Below are 20,476 nucleotides of genomic sequence, written 5' to 3' on the forward strand. Positions count from 1 at the left end.
CTAATGCTGAGGGGTTCCAGAGTTCAGCTGAGTCGCAGGGGGCCAGGGCTGAGGGGTCACAGACCATGGGGTAAATACATCTGGGCCTCCGAGATGTGGCAGAGCCACAGGTGACACCGGAGCTTCTGGAGCTCAGTCCAGCTATCCTGGTGTCCCAAGGAGTGTCTCTGGGGCCTGTGGGCACCCCAAGGGAGAAAGAATGGCCAGAGCCCATGCCAAGATCTTCCACCCAGGAGACTCCGAATGTTGAGAGATCTTCTGATTTACGCCCTTCCTCATGCCTGGGCATTCCAGGGCCAGTTGGATGAACAGGGTGGCACAGAAACATCAGTGTCATCCACAAGTCAGCCAGGGCCCAGCAGGTCTCAGCCATCCAGGGGTCAGCTGTCAAGAGCATCATAGGCAACTGGACACGGATCACAGCTGGACACCTCCTTCTCTGATGTGCATGCTGGGGGAGCACCTAGATGAAGCAGTAGGCTGCACAAAATTAAGAAGTTGTAGAGTCACTAAGAGAGATGTGTGGGTTAGGTTGATTGGCCATGATAAATTGTCCCTTTGTTTCAGGAGGATTAGGAAGGTAAACGTGTGGGTTTATGCTGGATGGGACCTGGGTAGGATTGTTGTCGGTGCAGCTTGATGGGCCAAATGGCCTCCTTCTGCACTATAGATTCCATGAGAGCACGGGTGAAGATCAGCAGTAGTCAACCTTAAGTTTTGGAAAATGTTAAGAGCTTAATTAAATGTTGTTTTAACCTCACAGTTGTGACTAATCTGTCTCTGATTCTCCCCCCACAGAGCTTGAGCGCTCCCCAATCCCACACATCAAGGCATAGACTGCGGTGCTGCACGATACCAGCGCCTTGGCCAAATGTTTTACACGGCCTGCCCTACTTTCCCCAGCAACCCCCAGGCATTGCCATGTGATCCGTAGTAGAATGGTACATAGGCCTGCTCAGGGTACACGCAATGCTCTACTATGGAGCAGGTGGCAGCATGGGCCTCATTGTAGTGGGTCTCCACCTTGGTCTTGGGCCTCCACACTGGTGTCATCAGCCATGACCTCAGCGGGTAGCCCTTGTCTCCCACGAGCAAGCCCTGAGGCCTGGGCTGGTCTTCCAAGAGCCCAGGAATGTCTATCAGCACATAACTATCATGAACATTCCCTGGCTGGCATGCTCAGACCTATGCTATGATCACCCAGTGTTCGCAAACGATTTGTACATTACAGAGTGAAACCTCTTTCGGTTGATGAGTCATTGCACCTCACTTCGCGGGGACTGCAGGGCGATGTGTGTCCCATCCAGTGCCCACTGGACATGGGGCATCCCAGCAAAAGCGATGAAGCCTGCAGCCCAGGCTTCCTGTTGACCCTGTTCAATATCAAAGTGGATGTATTGGCCTGCCTGGACAAACAAGACATCTGTCACCTGGTGAACACATCTGTGGACTGAGGCTTGTTAGATCCCACATAAGTCGCCACTGGGAGCCTGAAATGAACCTGCTGGGCAGAAGTTAAGGCCACCTTCAACTTAACCTCTACTTGGAGCAGGTGGCCATCCCTCCCCTCAGGTTCCAGGTGCGAGCACTTCACACAGATGCCGAGCTGTGTCCTTGGATAGGCGGAGAAGACCACAGCACATGACCTCCAACAGCCCTTTGAAAGGTGTCCTGGTCTGGTACTGCCCAGGCCTCCGCATCCTCCTTCTCCTGGCCACCCTTTCAGGAGACTGCGCTTCCACCTCCTGGCCAACAGCGGCAGCCCCCTGCCCTCCTTCCTGAGGGGCTGTTCCTGGTGTGGCCTCCCTACACCCTCCACCTCCTGAGCTGCCGCCTCCTCCTTTTCAGCCACCACCATTCTGCATGGTGAGGGTTAGAGAGAGAGATTGATAGATACATGTCATTGCTTGCATCTACCCCAGTACCACCAACCCCACCCCCAATCCCTCACAGGGACCAATATCCTCACTTGTTGATGTTGGCAACACAACACAATCTGAGGTGCCATGCGTCACTTGATTAGGTTGCCTGCCATCGGCATCGTTAATGCATGAAGGAATATGCAGGTTGGTGCATATTGCAGTCATTGCCATAACTGCAACTACAGCATTCCTTTCCAGGCATGTGCTGCTGGTCAGGGACATGGGGCAGGGACAGACTCCTAATTATTATAAGATGGGTTCTCACTCATTGCAGGGTACATGCAGAATGAGTGTCTATGTTAACCAGAGCACCCCTGCTTGGAGCACCGGCTGCCTGAACTGATTAGCCCTCACGCAGCATATGGTGCACTTCCTTCACCTTCCCGGCAGTCAGTCCAGTCCCTCAGCACACCAGCACTCAGTAAAGGACCCCAACCCCAATGAAACAGTCCAGTGGCCGAAGACAGCAGCAACACCAGCAGTCAGTGAAGGACAACACCCTACCCTACAGAGACTACATAGAACATTGCTGGATTTGTGGACAGCACTTCCAGCTCTCCAGGAAGTGCCCCACACCAAGCAGAAAGTTCCCAGGCCCTGCTTCCAACCTCCCCTGTACACTGGGGGCTGCAGCCCCATAAGACTTATCTCTTTTCAACACTGCCAAGCCGACAACCAACTTTTATACAGCAGCTGTAAACCCTGTCAGAATGATGTCACGCCAGAGGGGACGGTGATTCTAGTCACACACCCGCTAGTAACATGCTAAGATATGTAAATACACGGTAATGTCCATCAGGCTGATTTTTTGCGTGCTTCTGTCCACGCCAAAAATATTAGGCTGGGAGTCGCGCGGAGGCCTGGATGCCCAGTGCAAATCGGTCGCCGCTCCAGTCTCCGGGCACACGGCACTGAAAAATTAGGGCAGCAGGATGGGAGAATTACTCCCAATACTTTTAAGTTAAATTTTTATCTGCCAAAATCGGCCACTCTCGCTATGCAGGAAATATAGAGTAAACAAAAATATCAAACTAAATTTGGTGCCTGAAGCTTTTCAAATTATTCAGCGGAATTGTCCAACCGTGCTGATCTAAAAGCCAGAAATATCTGCCCGACTGTCAATGGGGTTTCATATTGTTTGCAACCCGCCCGCTAAAATTCTACTGGCAGGCGGGATGGGAGTATTCCGGCCATTACTGGCAAATTATTGTGCTCCATGCAATAGCTGCAGTGTACATGCCCAACAAAAAAGAATGACCCGAACCATTTTTCCTGTATATCTTTCTTGAAAGAAATAAAATCTCAGATTCACGCTGTAGATTTTTCTGTCTTACCACTCCCTCACACCATGGTTTGTTCTAAAATGAAGTGCACAAGCAAAAATGTTGCATTTCATCTGCAAAGTGATAGCAGGACTCACCTTGCGGTAGCAGCACATCAATTAACCATTCACCTTGTATTCTGGAAAAAAAAATCAGAAATTTAAAATATTAGCAGAAGCACCTGGAAATAACAGCAAGCCAACAGTATCCGAAAATACGGAGGGATGGATTCACATTTTGTGTAGAAATCATCGTCTCAAACTGAAAAAGGAAGACATGCTCTTTAAATATATTCAATTAACTTCATTAAAAAATTGCAATTAACAACAATCATGATCACATTCAAGAAGCAATTGATCACACTGAGTTTCTGTACTTGCGTTGACAATCTGGCAATTTATTATTACACATTGGGCTGATTAATAGCAAATATTTAACTGGGCCAATACTTTATTTTACAAAATAATAGGGACCGCAGAAGAGTTTCATGTAAAGATTGCTACAGATGTTTATGCTTCTCACACTTATCCTCAAATGTTTAGCAATGTGTACCATAGTAGGGATGTGTGGTGTTACCAGTATTAATTATTTAAACTGCACTCACCCTGCGATCTTTTGACTGCATTCTTCACAAAGGTATAAAGGAGGTGGCTTCTCACCTAATGCCACAGAGATGGATGGATCTATGCACATCTTCAAAACAGAAAGTTATAGAAAAACTATAATTTGGGGTATCACACTGGACTAAATGTTCAACAGAACTCATCATTATACCGTAAAACTATCTTCATTATAGATTATGGACAGGCTTTGGGAAGTCAGGAAGTGAGTCACTCGCCACAGGATTCCTAGCCTCTGACCAGCTTTTGTGGCCACAATATTCATATGGTTGGGCGAGTTGAGTTTCTATACAATGGTAACACCCGCCCGCCTTCCTCGTCCTCTCCTCCCCCCCAAGGATGTTGATAATGGGGGATTCAGTGATAGTAATGCCATGGACGGTCAAGGGTTATGGTTAGATTATCTGGTTAGATTCTCTCTGTTGGAGATGGCCACTGCCTGGCACTTGTGTGGCGCAAATGTTACTGTCAGTCCATGCCTGGATATTGTCCAGGTCTTGCTGCATTTGGGCATGGACTGGCTCAGTATGGGTGGCACAGTGGTTAGCACTACTGCCTCACAGTGCCAGGGACCCAGGTTCAATTCTGGCTTTGGGTCAGTGTCTGTGCAAAGTCTGCACATTCTCCCTGCGTCTGTGTGGGTTTCCTCCAGGTACTCCAGTTTCTTCCCACAGTCCAAAGCTGTGTGGATTAGATTGATTGGCCATGCTAAATTGACCCTAGTGTCGGGGGATTTTAGCAGGGTAAATATGTGCAGATCCGGGAATAGGGTCTGGGTGGGATTGTGGTCAATGCAAAGTGACCTCCTTCTGCTTTGTAGGAATTCTATGATTCTATGATCTCAGGAGTTAAACATTGCGTATGCCCAATTTCCTTCACTTTTCCTTTTGTGGCTGTGCTTTTAGTTGCCTGTGCCACAAGCTTTGGAATTTGTTTCCTAAACCTCTCTGTCATACATACCTCCTTTAAGAAGCTTTTTAAAACATTTTTGACCAAACTTTAGTCACCTATCCTAGTATCTCCTTATATAGCTCTGTGTCAAATCTTGCCTGGTAATACTCTTGTGAAGCACCTTGTGACCTCAGAACGCTATATAAAGGCCAATGTTTACTGTTGTTATTGAGCAGTCAAATGAAGTATTTTGATAGAAGGAAAAACAAACTTGATAAGGTAAACACTTCCCAGTGGCTGGTTGTTTAGCTAAGTTTTCAAATAGAAAAGATCAGCTTAAACTCAAAATTGTAAAATCTTTGAATACAAACTTCTGGCTTTGCCTCATTCCTTTTATATGTTAAAACCAGAAGTGATTTAAATCATATAATACTAAAACAATGCTCTGGGAATTAAAACAATTGGACAAGAAGATCAAAATTGATGGCAGCTAAAATAATCACGCACAACATTTTAATTGCCACTGAGACTAAAAGTGGAGTTGTTTAGATTATCGTAAACCAATTCTAAATAGACAACTGCTTGTAAACTAAAAATCAATTTGAAACAATTATTCATGAAAGGTACGGGGACAGAGATGGTCAGGAGCATATATGTTTTGGACCATTCTACGATCGAGAAGCACTGCTCAATGTATAGCAAAAGTACAGTGAGGTTTATGGGGGTGATTCTCCCATCCTGCTGCACAAGAGTGAAGGGGTCAATTGGGGCCCCCTAGCGGGTCAGGCAGGGCGGTTGTTGGGTGCCCAATGGGCATGGGCACCCTGGCAGTGTCAGCCCATGCGCCCTGGCATTGTCCAAGGGACAAAGTGCCCATGCCAGGGGTCATCCTGCAACTGTCCACCAGGCATTGGGGTGTCTGTCAGGGGGGTGGAATTGTCACTGCTAGGGGTGGGGGGCTGGCAATTGGGGTGCACTGGGACAGGGGGAGGTCAGGGCTGATCCGTGGATGGAAAGGGTGTCCGCAATCAGGCCATAGGGAGGGGCAGCACAGCAAAAGGTCCTGAACTGGCCAATGATTGAGCTGACCAGCAAACTGCAGGCTAACAGTTCGGAGCCACCGTGCATGCGCAGAGGCCCAGAACTGTCAGACTCTGACGTGAATAGCCACCCCCCACCACACCCACCTACAAGCTTTTAATTATATTCCCAATTGTGACTTCTACATTCCACAGAATATGAGCTCCCATTGAAAAACAATGATTTACATCAGTTTTTGCCATGAATTCTGCATTTAGAACATTTTTGGGAGAATCGCCCTTATGTCTCTGACGCATGCTTGATTGCAACTGGTTTGTGGCTAGATAAGTGAGTGCCTTCATCATTGTTATACCTCAATCGCTGAGCACCAAGGAACAAAAAGCAGAATCAAATGGAACACTGTGGGTTGACTGCAATAAAGAAGAAAAGGGAACCCAGAAAGAGAAATTTCAGTGTGTTTTATTTATGTCAAACACTGAAAAACATGTGGAAGATAACTTTGTGTCACTTTCCTCACCCATGGAAAGTTGTCATTTTAAGCCTTCATCATACCGTCTCCAATGGAACAGCTATTTTATTGAATATATATTGAAAGCATTCTCTCCAGATTTATTTCGCCTTCGTGAAGAAAGCCTTAAGAATAATTTCAAATCAATTAAAATGGTATCAATATTATAATACATATTTTCTTCTGCATGCTACATTAAAAAAGTTATTTTACCTCACTGTCATTCACTTAACCAAGTTTATTTATTAGACACAAGTAGGCTTACATTCACACATGAAGTTACTGTGAAAATCCCCTAGTTGCCACACTCCGGCACCTGTTCGGGTACACTGAGGGAGAATTTAGCATAGCCAATATACCTGACCAGCACATCTTTGGATTTGAGAGAGGAAACCGGAGCACCTGGAGGAAACCCAAGCAGACACAGGGAGATTGTGCAAATTCCACACAGACAGTGACCCAAGTCCAGAATTGAACCCAGGTCCCTGGCACTGTGAGGGAGCAGTGCTAACTACTGTGTCACCATGCCAACTCAAAAAGGTGATGAATACTACAATAAATAGATGCAAGAAAGAGTGCTTCCTGTAGCCACAATATTAACCTGCATACTTTCCATGATCAGATCGCTTCCCATGATGATCCAATAACCCCCGCACTCAACATGTATCCAACCCATCAGGTACCCCCTCCCCAAATTCTCTACCAGCCACCCTAATCCTCCTACTCATCTGCTTCTCAATATGTCTCCAATCTTCTCCGATCCCTTCCGACCCTCCAAATTGCTCTACACCCACCCATTGCGCCTTCTGATCTTCAAGCAACATCTCCAGGGCTACAGCCTCTGATATGGCACTTCCCTTCAACACAGTGTCAAGCCTGTTAAGTTAACTGGCTTCCATGTGGGGAACCTGCTAAAAAAAAACATGCATTCTGTGGAGTCAAAACATCACAACACCTGGGCGGCCAGAATTCCAGCCTGCAGGTTGGAAATCCTGCCCCACTAAATATCAAAATCAGTGTCCCTGCCAAACCAGAAATGAGCTGTTCATTCTCTATGTAATGAGTAGTCTTGATCCCATGTGCCAACACAGTTCCTATATTATCTTATTCCCATTTCATTCAACCACCCACCCGTAGCTGATTTACAAAATATTCACAAACTTCAATCAGAATTCCACTTGTGCATTCTGTAACCTTACAACTCTCTGTCCTTGCATTTAATTTTTTTATCCATGTCATTTTGTTGTCAAACCTTTCGTCACTGTAACAGTCTGAAATGTGAATGAGTCAGGCAGATTCTACATGGTGCATGCAGTCTGCTTTACCCAGGCATTGAATCAGACATGTTTCAGAAAATGGTAGCAACGTACTCTGAAAAATGACTGCCCCAACAATGACAACAATTTATCTCTAATAAATGGAAGAACTCACAATACCTTCACAGCAGGCTTGTTGATTGCATTCTGGCATTCAATGTGTTGACAGTGAATTGGATTCCATGCTAGGGGAAAGATGAAAACTATTAGATGCAAATAGATACAGCTGATATTTGTGGCTAACCTCTAATTTGCTGCATTTTTAACAAATTATGCAATATTCTTAACTGATAAGTAGTCAAGATGCATTTTTGATAGAAACAGGCATTTCTGTGTTTGATTTGTTTTAATTTTAAATAGTAATGGTAATTCCATATTTAAAAATGGCTTTAACCGGCTGAGCCTCTAGATTCTTTGATGGAATTTCCTTAGTTCTCTGGAGAGCAAATTCATATGGCAGGTTATTCAATGAAATGCCTGATGAGACTCCACAACTATTCCCATCCTTAATGAAAGAGGAGACACCATGGGGGCAGAAGGCAGAGCTTAAGTGTTTGCAATCATCTTCAGCCAGAAACGGATGCTCCATCTCAGCCTCCTTCTAAAGCCCACACCATCACAGAAAGCAGGCTTCAGACAAAAAAAATTAATGTCACATAAAATGAGGAACAGACTGAGCGTACAGGACACAGCAATGGGTTTTTAAAAATTCACTCAGGAGATCTGGATGTCACTGGCACTGCTCATTATTGCTCCTCCCTGATTGTCCTTGAGAAGATGATGGTGAGCTGCTTTCTTGAATCGCTGGAGTCCATGTGCTGTAGATACACCCACATTGCTGTTGGGGAGGGGGTCCCTGGATTTTGATTTAGTCATGATGTGGAGATGCCAAAGTTGGACTGGGGTAAGCACAGTAAGAAGTCTCACAACACCAAGTTAAAGTCCAACAGGCTTATTTGGTAGCACAAGCCACAGGCTTTTAAAGCACTGCCCCTTCATCAGGTGAATGGGAGTTGTGTTCACAAACAGAGTAGATATAAACTCAATTTACAAGATAATGGTTGGAATACAAGTCTTTACAGGTAACTAAATCTTAAAAGGTACAGACAATGTGAGTGGAGAGAAGATTAAGCACAGGTTAAAGAGATGTGTATTGTCTGCAGCCAGGACAGTTACTGGCATTTTGCAAGACCAGGCAAATTGCTGAGGTTACAGATAAGTGCGACATGAACCCAAGACCCTGGTTGAAGCCATCCTCATCTGTGCGAAACTTGGCTATCAGTTTCTGCTCAGCGATTCTGCGTTGTCGTGTGTCATGGAGTCCGCCTTGGAGAACACTTATCCGACAATCAGAGGCTGAATGCCCATGATGGTTGAAGTGTTCCCCAACAGGAGGAGAACACTCCTGCCTGATGATTGTTGAGCAGTTCATTCATCCGTTGTTGTAGTGTCTGCATGGTCTCCCCAGCGTACCACGCCTTAGGACACCCTTTCCTGCTGCGTATCAGGTAGACAATGTTGGCTGAGTTGCAAGACTATGTACCATGCACCTGGTGGATGGTGTTCTCATGTGAGATGATAGCATCCATGTCGATGATTCGGCACATCTCACAGAGGTTGCTGTGGCAGGGCTGTGTGGTGTCGTGGTCACAGTTCTCCTGAAGGCTGGGTAGTTTGCTGCAATAATGGTCTGTTGGAGGTTGTGCGGTTGTTTGAAGGCAAGAAGTGGGGGTGTGAGGATGACCTTGGCGAGATGTTTGTCTTTATTGATGACATGCTGAAGGCTCTGGAGATGTCATAGCTTCTCCACTCCGGGGAAGTACTGGACAATGAAGGGTACTCTGTCCGCCGTGTCCCATAGTTGTCTTCTGAGGAGGTCAGTGTGGTTTTTCACTGTGGCGCGTCAATTGATCAATTGAGCTCCGTATCCTGTACTTATGAGGACATCGTTCAGTGTCTGTGGTGATCTTCCTCATCTGAGCAGATCTTGTGTATTTAGAGGGCTTGTCCATAGGGGATGGCTTCTTTAACGTGTTTAGGGTGGAAGCTGGAGAAGTGGAGCATCGTGAGGTTATCCGTGGGCTTGCGGTACAGTGAAGTGTTGAGGTGACCGTCCTTGATGGAGATGCGTATGTCCAAGAATGCAACCAATTCTGGAAAGAATGTTCCTTTGTGCCAAGTACAACTCCAACCAGCAGACAGTTTTCCCCCTGAGGCCTACTTACTTCAGTTTTGCTAGGGTTTCTTGATACCACACTTGGTCAAATGTTGCATTGATGTCAAGTGCAATCACTTTTACCTCACGTCTGGAGTTCAGTTTGTCCATGTTTGAACCAAAGCTTTTATGAGGTCAGGAAATGAGTGGCCCTGGCGGACCCCGACCTGAGCATCAATGAGCAGGTTATTGTTAAGCAAGTGCCGCTTGATTGCACTATTAATGACCCCTTCAATCATTTTATTACTGATCGAATTGACAGGACAGTAATTGACCAAGTTAGATTTGTCCTATTTCTCACGTACAGGACATACCTGGGCAATTTTCAACATGGCCACATTGATGAAGATCATACATACAAAGTGCACTGAAGCACCTCCACAAGGCTCCTTCGACAGCATTTTACAAATCCCTTGACCTCTACTGCCTAGAAAGACAAAGGCAGCAGGTGCATGGGAACATCACCAACTGCAAGTTCCCCTCTAAGTCACATCATCATCCTGATCTGAAATACATTGCTATTCTTTCACTGTCCCCAAGATCCTGAAATATCATCCCAAACAACATTGCAAGCATACCTACACCACATGGGCTATAGCATAGTAAGATGGTGCCTCACCACCCTCTATTCAAGAGCAATTAGGGACAGGCAATAAAAGCTGTGCATGGGTTGCATCAATGCGCACATCCCATGACCAAATATAAAAAGCCAATGTTTATCCGTAAACAAAATAAAACTGAACTACTTAAAACATAAGATAATGCAATTTCTGTCAATCAACTTCCATGGAAAGGTGATGAGCTTGAGCTCATAATTGCTATGTGAGATTTAACATGATTCATAGTGGGTTGGCACTTTTGCTTAGCTATCAACATCAATAGCAAGGTCGCTCTGGAAAAGCAAGGTCAAGGCAACAATTTAGTGGCCTTGCTACTTTGTTGCACCTTCCAGTTATGAGTCATCTGAAATACATAAATTAATTTTAAAGCAACAAACTAGATTTACTAAATAGAATAAATTGAGTTACATTTAAATACACATTGTCTTCAAAATTACCTGTATACTGAAGTCCCCTATATTCACAGATAGCACCTGGTGGCTTTAGATTGGGCCAGTAGTGAAAAAGCATTTGGACAGCTGGAGGCTTAACTTGAGAGGGGCCATACGCAATCACATACAACAAATCCTAAAGCAACATAGAAAACAACTTCTTTATTTTGCAAAATCTTTGCACGCCCATATTTTTATTAGCGACACTGTAATTATATAAGACAATTACATACTGCACTAATTATTTGTTAGAATTGTATGAACTACATACATATAAAACATCAACTACAAAGAGAACAATAATTGAAATAATATGTTTTAACCATTTATTGCACTTAATTACTTACCTGAAAGAAATCAAGCTAATTTTGTTCAGTTTGCAGCCAAGCTAAATGCAGTTAGAGGTGCCATGCACCAATAATTAATTTAACAGCTCTCTTTTTTACATATATAATCACTTTAATTGCATTCGTGATTTTTAAAAAACAGTTGCTGTCAGCTCAAAATTATTTTTTTCTCTTTGGCTCTGCAGGTTTTTTTCAGCACCTCCTGAATGTACTGTAGCGCCCAGACATCCAGTTTTGATATACAGCCCCACCATCCCCATTCTTCGTTCAAGAAACTTGACTGAGAGTCAGGATTAAAGTTGAGTCTGGGAGTGCATTTGCATTTACGATTTTGGTCAACTAAGCAGCAACCTCAAACTAATTCAACTCAATTCAAAATCCTGAACAATGAGCCACATAACCTCATGAGTTTATAAAGATTAGAGCTGAGGGGCAACGGGAGTTGTTGATAGTATGGGACCAGCTGGACAGCCAAACTGTCTATATTCTCTAATTGCTCTGTTAGTAATGAGTTGAGTCCTTCATTGAATTTTTAATCATTACTGGATGTACATGTCCTTTACATTAAATTATTGAGCTAGTTTGACAATACTCGTAGTCACATCCACAATCAGTACTGCAACTCAAAGACACCCACCAAAGCACAGTTCTGATAAAAGCTTATGAACTTGAAAACATTGGACGAAATTTTAGGAGATTGATTCCAAGTTTCCAGCTAGTGTGAAAACGGGAGAGTTCCTGATCCATTTTTCAGGCGAGTTTTCAAGCCCAATCAGATGCAGTCAGTCTTTGAAAATATGTGCTAGACTGTTTCTAGCCGCTAGAGGCATTAATTCACCAGACAGCCTGCAGCTCAAATCAGAGCCACAAACTACGCATGCGCAGGAAAAGCAGGACAAAAAACAGATATGCTGACAGAACCCCCAGCCTGGGCCAGATACAGCTTTCTCCTCCCCTCCACGGATATCGGAGACCCCCCCCCGCCCCCACAACATGACTGACCCTCTAACCCCCTGACACCCCACTGACCTGCCCCCACAAGGCTCGCTTATTATCCTCCTAGTCCTGACTGTTGACTGACAAGACCCTCTCTCTACCCTGCCCCCGATCATCACACAGGCACAAATCCCCTCGCCATCAGCACAACTGCAAGTACTGACTTGGCTTCCCCTCCATGGTAACAAGGCAAATTGCACTAAACTTGCTGGAATGCTCTAATGGGTGTGTGACTCACCCAAACTGCCTGCTGCTGATCTGCCCAAGAGACAGCTCCATAAAAACCCCAAGAATGGACAGACAGGCAGGCAGTGCAGGTAGAAATGGTCTCCAGGAAGACAGCTCTCCATTTTTCAGAAACTGATCTGACCAGGTTACCGGAGGTGGTAAAGGCAATGGCAGGACACCCTCTTCACCCCAGCAAGACGCTGTCCCAGAGGAAGGGATGGAAGCATGGCCTGGGAGGTGGTGGCAGCATGTGTTAGTGCCAGGACACTGGCCAAGAGAACCAGGAAGCAGTGCTGCAAAAAACTGAATGAGCTAATCCGAGCAACAAGTGTAAGTGTTTAACCTCATACAGCATCTTCCCTCAAAATGACCCCCAGATGCCCCCAGCATCAGCAGGCTTTCAGCCTCTGAACCCCTCCCAAGCACCTCCCTTCTCCACCCCCAAGGGTATCACATCCCTTGTCCTCTGAGGGCCACACCCTGAAATCTTGCAGGACTCATACCATCAGGAGGAGAATTCTCATAATCGCCGAGCGAGGGCAAACACAGGGTGTGCCTGAGATCTGGCTCCTCATCCCCTTTAAGGAACAGGCACTGGAGCTTGCAGGAAAGGAGGGGGTGGTGATCACCAGCAACAGCATAGTTGGGCTGGAACATAGAAGTGAACCGCTGCCAATCCTCCACTTGTTGGAGAAATCTCAAATAGGTTGCACGCAGCCCAAATTCTTCTCCCTCCCTTGCACTTAATCTTGTGTCCTATGTTACAGGAAGAGACCTCAACACACCTGGCTATCTGGCATCATGGGCCCCGCTGCTGCTCCCACCTATCCTGCCCGACAGCTCGGAAGACTCCTCAGAGGAAGCGTATGAAAGGACCTCCAAGGCCGACGCCCGTTTTGCATCAGCTTCCACCTCACAATTCACCATCCCAGAGACTCTCACATCAGTGGGTCGTTAGTGGTGAGGCATCTGGGTCACTCTCTGGTGTGCACAACATATCTGCTGATGTACACCGGGTGGAGAAGGGAACGTCCGAGATCTCTGGCATGTGGGGGGCCTGCCAGAGACGAGAACTCATCTAGCCCCAGGATGCATGCTGGGCCTCTGCAATCACTTCTTACTCAGCTATTGGAGATGCAGCAACAGAGCCATGGAATGCAAGAGGAGCTGACAGCAACACTGGACCGACTACGAGGCTATTGGGAGGAATCCCAAAGCTTTCAAATGGGACAGCTATTGCCTGTCGTGCATGGTTGTCAGCCAACATTGCAAGGGGACATCCACAACGGGGCATGGCCAGTCGCCATCACCCTCCTACCTGCCAGAGAAACTCATTAACACAGCAATCCTAGGCCCACCACTCTGGTTATACAATGTTGCAGGAGATTATAGGACTCCAAGAGAGGGGGAATGGAACCCACATGCGGCAACACAGGCCCTTGTGACCAAAGTATGTGGTGATCAGGCCTCCCTCCCCACCCTCACATGCCTGATCCTTGCTGCCTCCAGCCCTCCAGCATCTGGGTGGTGTTGCTGTCGCTGCCTTTCTCCTCCACCTGCTGGGCAGCCTCCTCCCCAACAACGTCCAGCTGGTCAGTCTCCATGTTCTCCTCCTCCACAAAGATCTCCTCATTGCTATGCCAGTTTGTGTAGGTCACAGCACACCACCACAATGCGGGACAATATCAGGGGTCCATACTGGAGGGCCACATCCTGCAACAAATGGCACAGGTGCCGCACAGTCTCCTTCTGAGCTGGAGCTGTTGGCGGCATGCGATATCCAACGCTCGTATGCAGAACTGTTGGGGTCTCTGCTCCCTCCTCCTCCAGCATCACCCCTGCCCCCGTCCACCCCCAGAGGAGAATGGCAGCCACGCCCTGTCTCCAGTGGCCATCTCCTTCAACTCCTGCAGCTGGTAAGGCTTGGCCTCCTCTGTCTGCAATTCATCTTCCTGCTCCTCCTCCTCAGCTCCAGCAACAACCAAAAGAACAGCAAGATCAATGGGTTGCATTGCAAAAGCCATCTCATCAATTTGAAGGGGGAGGAGGTACAGGATTTGGGGAAGGGGAGAGACAGATGGAGAGGTTAAAGAACTGTGCTTGCCCCCAGCCCAGCATCGCACACTCCTCATACCCCACCCCACACATCCTCAGTAATACACACTACCCTCACCCCCACACAGACCCTCAGCAACACACACTTCCCATAACCCCCACACAGACCCCCAGCAACACCAACCACCCCCCCTCCCCATTCCCCTCCACAGATCCCCAGGAACACACACTCTACATACCCCTTCACAGACCCCCAGCAACATACATTCCCCATAACGGCTCCACAGATCCCAGAATGGCAGCACACCTCCCCCATTCACCTCCTCTTCCCCCCTCCCCAACTCACAAACACACATCCAGAACCCACGCAGTAGTGGCCACAGACAGCGCTGCTTGATAAGTCCTGAGGCTGTAGCACTGCCACTTCAGCCCATCCCCTACCAGCAACAGTGCTTGCTGCTGTCTGCACTAGGTCCCAGAGTCAGCATTAAGACCCAAGGTCAGTATTCTGAACTGGGTCTATGTTGAGAGTCCCAAATTGAACCCCCCCAAAGTGAACAACAACAACTGCCCCGCCCCCCACATACTCGCAGGACTCCCCTCGACTCAAAACACAACACGGCCGCCACGAAACAGCCCCCTCTGAGCAGCACAAAGCAGTTTGAAAGCAAAGACTTCAATCTTCACTCACACTCTCTACTCAAGTGCCTAATTGGGACTTTTATACATGAGGTGTTTTCCTGACCAATCTGGCTGCAGCGAATGAGGTCATTAAGGCAGGTGGGCTGAGACAATTGGGAATGAAACTCACTAATTACATTATGATGAATACCAAAAAATGAAATTGACATTTCACCTGTTTTGGGTGGACTCCCAATTGTGTCGATTTTTTTTATTATTGGTAAAATGGGAATGTATGCAAAAACGGGCGCCATTCCTGCTAGTCACATCGTGCCTGATTTTATGACATTTTCCCACTGTAAAATAGGCGCGATGAGGTTGTAAAATTCTGCCCTTTAACTCTGTTTCTCTCAGATGCTGCCAGACATGCTGAGTACTTCCAGCTTTTTCAGTTGTTATTATGGATCTTCATAACATCCTCTGCAGTGGTCACAGGAGCATCTTAAGAATTGACTATTTATGAAAGCAAGAATTCAATTGCAAAAGTGTTTCCTAATGGCCGTTAAAGAGGATGCGATGCTGGGACTCTAAATATTGTAATGGAATCTGTGGCAAAGCTTGTATCTTATTTCAGACCCTAATTGAAAAGGAAAATTGAAAAACGGTGACTGAAAAAGCAAAACAGAAACTGAAAGCAATTGGAAACGAAAGCTTCTGGCGAAACTGAAACTGATTTAGACACATAAAAGGACACAGATTAATCAAAGCTTATCAGAAATTGATTGGTCCTGTCATCCACAACAGGCAGAGACTAGATCTAGAAGCTGAGAATAAGCAAATACAAAGTTCTTGAGTTGTTTCTTGAAGATAACATTAGTAAATATATGCCGTCCAGACTGAGTTGGAGGGTCTGCGGTATGTATCATCTTTGTTGAAGATCATGTCATGATATTTGAGTTGGTTGTACAATGCTGTCAGCTGAGGAATCAGGCTGAATCCTAGATGAGAAGCTAAAATTCTTATTGGGGCAGACAGGGGTTGAATGACTTTGTGACTATGTTTGATGACCTATGCGTTGAATAGATCACTGAGCCAATTTGTAAGATCTTTCTCACTTGCATCTGCCATTGAATGTAACTTCATAGTTTATAATCATTGTAACTTGCCTGTTAATTCATGATTCACAAAATTCAACTTCGGGTTAAAGCACAGATGATTAACTAACTAATGTTTTGACTCCAGTGAAAAAAAATTATTTTGTTTTAAACTGTAGCTTCATTCTTTTAGTAATTAACTGGGATTTTATATTTCTTCATTTAACAAAAACCATTATTCGTCACTACCAAGATCTTAACAATGCAAGAGATTAGAAAGTATCATCTAGAGTATTTTCTTGATCTACTTAACTTTCCTTCTGAAAATGTTTGATTGCAAATTTTAACTGTGTTAATTTAAAGAAAATCTTCCAATTCAGGTTAATTGGAGGAACTGAAAAGATTACAGACTGAACAGCGATGACGAAAAGTGGTAATTACTCAAGTATCCCAAGACAACTCTGTCTATTGCCTTCAATTCAATTACCTCAGTCTCTGTTGGTATTCCTGTTCCATTTATCAGCATCCATCCAGGACACAATGCATCACTCAATAGAAATGTACAGAAAAATATTTAAGAATGGCGTATATGTTCAGTTGTAATTTAAAAAGCTGAAAATGGCACGGATTCCTTTCCTTGTTGCATAATCTGCTGCAAGCTGTTCCATACCTAGGAATCCCTTATTGATAAAACAGTACATTTGAATCACTCTGTAGGCTTGATAGAATAGCTGCTGAATTGCAGAATCAGGTAGCCAGGCACTTAAGTCAGGTTTCCATGAACAGAAATCCACCAATTTGAGCTTCAAATCTGATCAGTTCTTTGAATGCTAGATACAACACAGATTCATAAGAATAATACCCGGATGGTTCAGCGGCACAGTGGTTAAACACTGCTGCTTCACAGGTGCCAGGGACCTGGGTTCGATTGGGTGACTGTCTGTGTGGAGTTTGCACCTTCTCCCTCTGTCTGGTGGCTTCCTCCCACAGGCCAAAGACATGCAGATTAGATGGAATGACCATGGTAAATTGTCCTTTTGTGTCCCAAGATGTGAAGGTTAGGGACATCAGCAGGGTAAATATGTGAGGTTATACGGAGATAGGGCAGGGAGGTAGGCCTGGGTAAATACTCTGCCAGAGTCGGTGCAGATTCAATGGGCTGAATAGCTACCTTCTGCACTATAGGGGCTCAATAATTCTATGAATTCTCAGTCAAGGCTGCATTCACTGGTGCAGAAAACAATTGTGGCAAGATCGAACAGTAGTGTTCCAAATGGGGGAGCTTGTGAGGCCAAACAAAAAAAATTCTACTGATCCATGAAGCATCAATAAGGAGGAATGAACTTTGCATCAGTACTACAAGCATAAAGGGGTGATGAGGTAGGGGAGTTAAAGGGTAGTTTTTCATGCAAGGAGGTATTTGAATATAAAATATAAGGCAATTTAAGTTAAATCGACTAAATTTTTAAATAGGCGATAACATGAGGACTTGAATTACAGAAAGTTAAATGACATGGGAAGAAGTAGGAAATTAGGTGAGAATGGACAGCTCTGGTGCATGCAAAATAGCTTTCTTTTGGACTTAAATTACAGATGTTCATGAAGAGATGTGCACTGTTGGGAGAATTTCATGTCCGGGAGAAATGCAACACTGGGACTGGAAATTGGACTCACTATCACCTGGTCTTTGGATGCTACAAGCCTCCTTAGAGCTCCAGAATGGCACTATGGTTTAAATCAAGCTGGATGCCATATAAGTGAAGGCCTGGAGGGCAGAGTGAGCAGCCATTGGTGGTATGAAGACGAGGCAGAACAATACATCAAACAGCTTGCAAAGTGGCTTGATACCAGCAGTGCCATTTTGCAACTCAACTTTCCAGCTGCTGCCTTTCTTTAACCTCGCACAGCACTCAGCAGCAGTAAAGGCTCCCTGACTCTTCTCCACTGGTGCTATTGAAGAAGTCATCAGTTGCCTCAGTTGTTGGTTGATTTTTCTCTGGCTGTTGCTAAAATTATAAAAGTTTCTATAGTTGATTCTAGTTGAAAAAAATCTTCGAGGAATGGTGTGGCAGGTGCTAATGGACACATTGCCAACTTCAAGGCTTCAGCACACATTAGTTGCTCTCAAACATGGGTACACTAGTAGACATTCCTCTTAGCATACAACATGACTCGGAGAATGAATCTAGTCACAGAAAGCAGAACAAGCTGCTGGAAAGAGGAGGAGGAAGTGAAAGGGTGCTCAGCAGGAGGTCATATCCACCCAGGGGTACAGGAAGTAATTCTCCTACCTGAACCACAGCAAGGAACATTGCTGGAATTTGGAAGCCCTGAAGGCAGGAGAGGATGCAAGGTTGGGCACCATGACGGTGGTGCAGTGCCCATCACTAACCTGACCCTGCTGTGATTTTATCAGTGGCAGAGGAGGTATCAAGCAGCCTGCACACACAGGGCCAATTGAGACCCTTAGGTGGCCAATTAAAGGTTTTCACTTATGGGTTTCATCCCACCGCCATTGGAATTTTCCCAGCCTGCCAGGTAAATCCTTTTCATGCTTAGGTGGGCTAATTGGAAGCCTCCAACAACCTCACCGGAGCCTGCAACCTGAACACAACAAGACTATAGATGGAAGTGGAAATATTTGCATCATTCCATAGTTTGTCACCCACTGTTGCAGAAGAGTGGTCAATAAAATGTTATGTTCAATAGGCATTAACTATATTTTATTCCCTCTTGCCAGAGACAAGTGCACAAAGTGAGGTTGCAGGTTTCCCCATGTCGCCAGTTGCCAAGGACTACATACACATCACATTAGGGACAATCCCCGTCAACTCCATTTTATACCAGAACCAAAAGGAATTCCACTCCCTCGACATCCAGCTGATTGATATGTTAAATTGGAGGGAGAATTGTGCAGGTCAATGCCCAATAACTTGGTAATAGACATGATACCTTTATCTATCCATCTGTGTGGGCTACATTTGAGCCACTACATTAAGCCAGAGGCGGGTTATTCGGCAACAAGACTATCTAGTGACCACGGCTGATGACTTAGTTGTATAATGCAGGCACCTGCTCGCAGGATGCATACATGGAAGCCATGTTTACCTATACCACTGCTTTTCAGTATTCAAAAAGGGATCTCATCAGTATCTTTGGGTAATTAGAGATGGGCAATAAATGTTGGCCTTGCTACCAAAAGGCCACTCTCCGCCTGGATGGGGGCGTTGTGATGAGCCCTTCTAGCCCTGGCAGACCTGAAGATCACCCCAGGCATGGTGATTTCAGGCAGCCCTGTGATCAATTTCTGTACTCCTGCTCATCAGCTATTCAAATTCTGAAGTAGCCTTGTCCCTTTAACCTCCATGTCCCTGGTCACCTAAGAGGATTTTAAATTATTGCAGCAGAGATTTTCCTCTCTCCCTGTCAGAGAGTGGCAGGTAACATCAGATGCCTTTGAAGTCCTCTGACAGAGAGGAGATGTCAATTTTACCTGGGGGGAGATCACTTCCAGTCTGCACTCAGCCCTAGTGTATGTGTGCAGCTTTGATCTGAAGTTGCTGTGTCTTCCCGGCAGGCACAAATTGTTCAAAACCTCTTTGTTTCTCTTGAAGGGTGGGTGGGGTTTTCTGGCTGCATTCGCCCCCAAATCCAGAAAATCCTGCTCGAGGACAACAGACCTTTGCAAGTTCAATGTCCCACCCACTACACTTCCCCTGGCAGGCAGGATGAGAAAATTCCACCCAAAGCCTTTGATCTGTAACAAGTTCAAATGCCTGGTAAAAGATCCAGTTGTCAGATCAAAAGCTTTCTATCAGCATCCAGCCATCTGTGTTTATTTTGAATTCCCTTCACAGTTGACTGCACCTCAAGCACCCTATTAATCCTCACCACAGTGTAGACATCTGCTCCTGACTGACAAAAGGTTCAAGGTGGCAGACCCTCGTTCTTGAGGACCAGTACCAAAGGCCGCCCAGTATTGATCCCACTGGGGAGGTGGGTGAATAGCAAGAGTCATTTGTCTCAGGCTGCAAGCCCACTAATGACATTTAAATGGGTGCATTTAAATATTTATCAGCTTACCACCCGGTCTGGCTAACCAGTGCCGGCAACTCAGCCTGTGAGAATCACAGCAGATTTGGTGACTGGCACCAAACCCACTTCCCCGCTGACATTACCGCTTTCTCTGGACCATCATAAATCATGATTGAGGGCAGGCCCTGCGAAATTCCCTCCCCCCAATTATTTC

At 45.6% G+C, this 20,476-nt stretch overlaps 1 protein-coding gene across 7 annotated transcripts in view; it reads right to left on the reverse strand.

Moving 5' to 3' along the window:
* The window catches only part of unc79 (unc-79 homolog, NALCN channel complex subunit), a 163,136-nt gene that overhangs the window by 119,716 nt on the left and 22,944 nt on the right, over positions 1–20,476 (reverse strand). For 6 of the 7 annotated variants that reach the window (XM_080202363.1, XM_080202365.1, XM_080202361.1 and 3 more), the window contains exons 7-10: positions 10,893–11,022; positions 7,741–7,805; positions 3,849–3,937; positions 3,343–3,383 (exon numbers count right to left, since the gene is read on the reverse strand). In XM_080202363.1, the coding sequence (XP_080058489.1) occupies positions 3,343–3,383; positions 3,849–3,937; positions 7,741–7,805; positions 10,893–11,022 (325 nt within the window). Of the gene's footprint in view, positions 1–3,342; positions 3,384–3,848; positions 3,938–7,740; positions 7,806–10,892; positions 11,023–20,476 lie in introns of those variants that run through there. The other variant, XM_080202367.1, reaches the window with a different exon arrangement.

Source organism: Carcharhinus amblyrhynchos, chromosome 14, assembly GCF_965287045.1.
Source record: "Carcharhinus amblyrhynchos chromosome 14, sCarAmb.v2.hapA, whole genome shotgun sequence".
Taxonomy (NCBI): domain Eukaryota; kingdom Metazoa; phylum Chordata; class Chondrichthyes; order Carcharhiniformes; family Carcharhinidae; genus Carcharhinus; species Carcharhinus amblyrhynchos.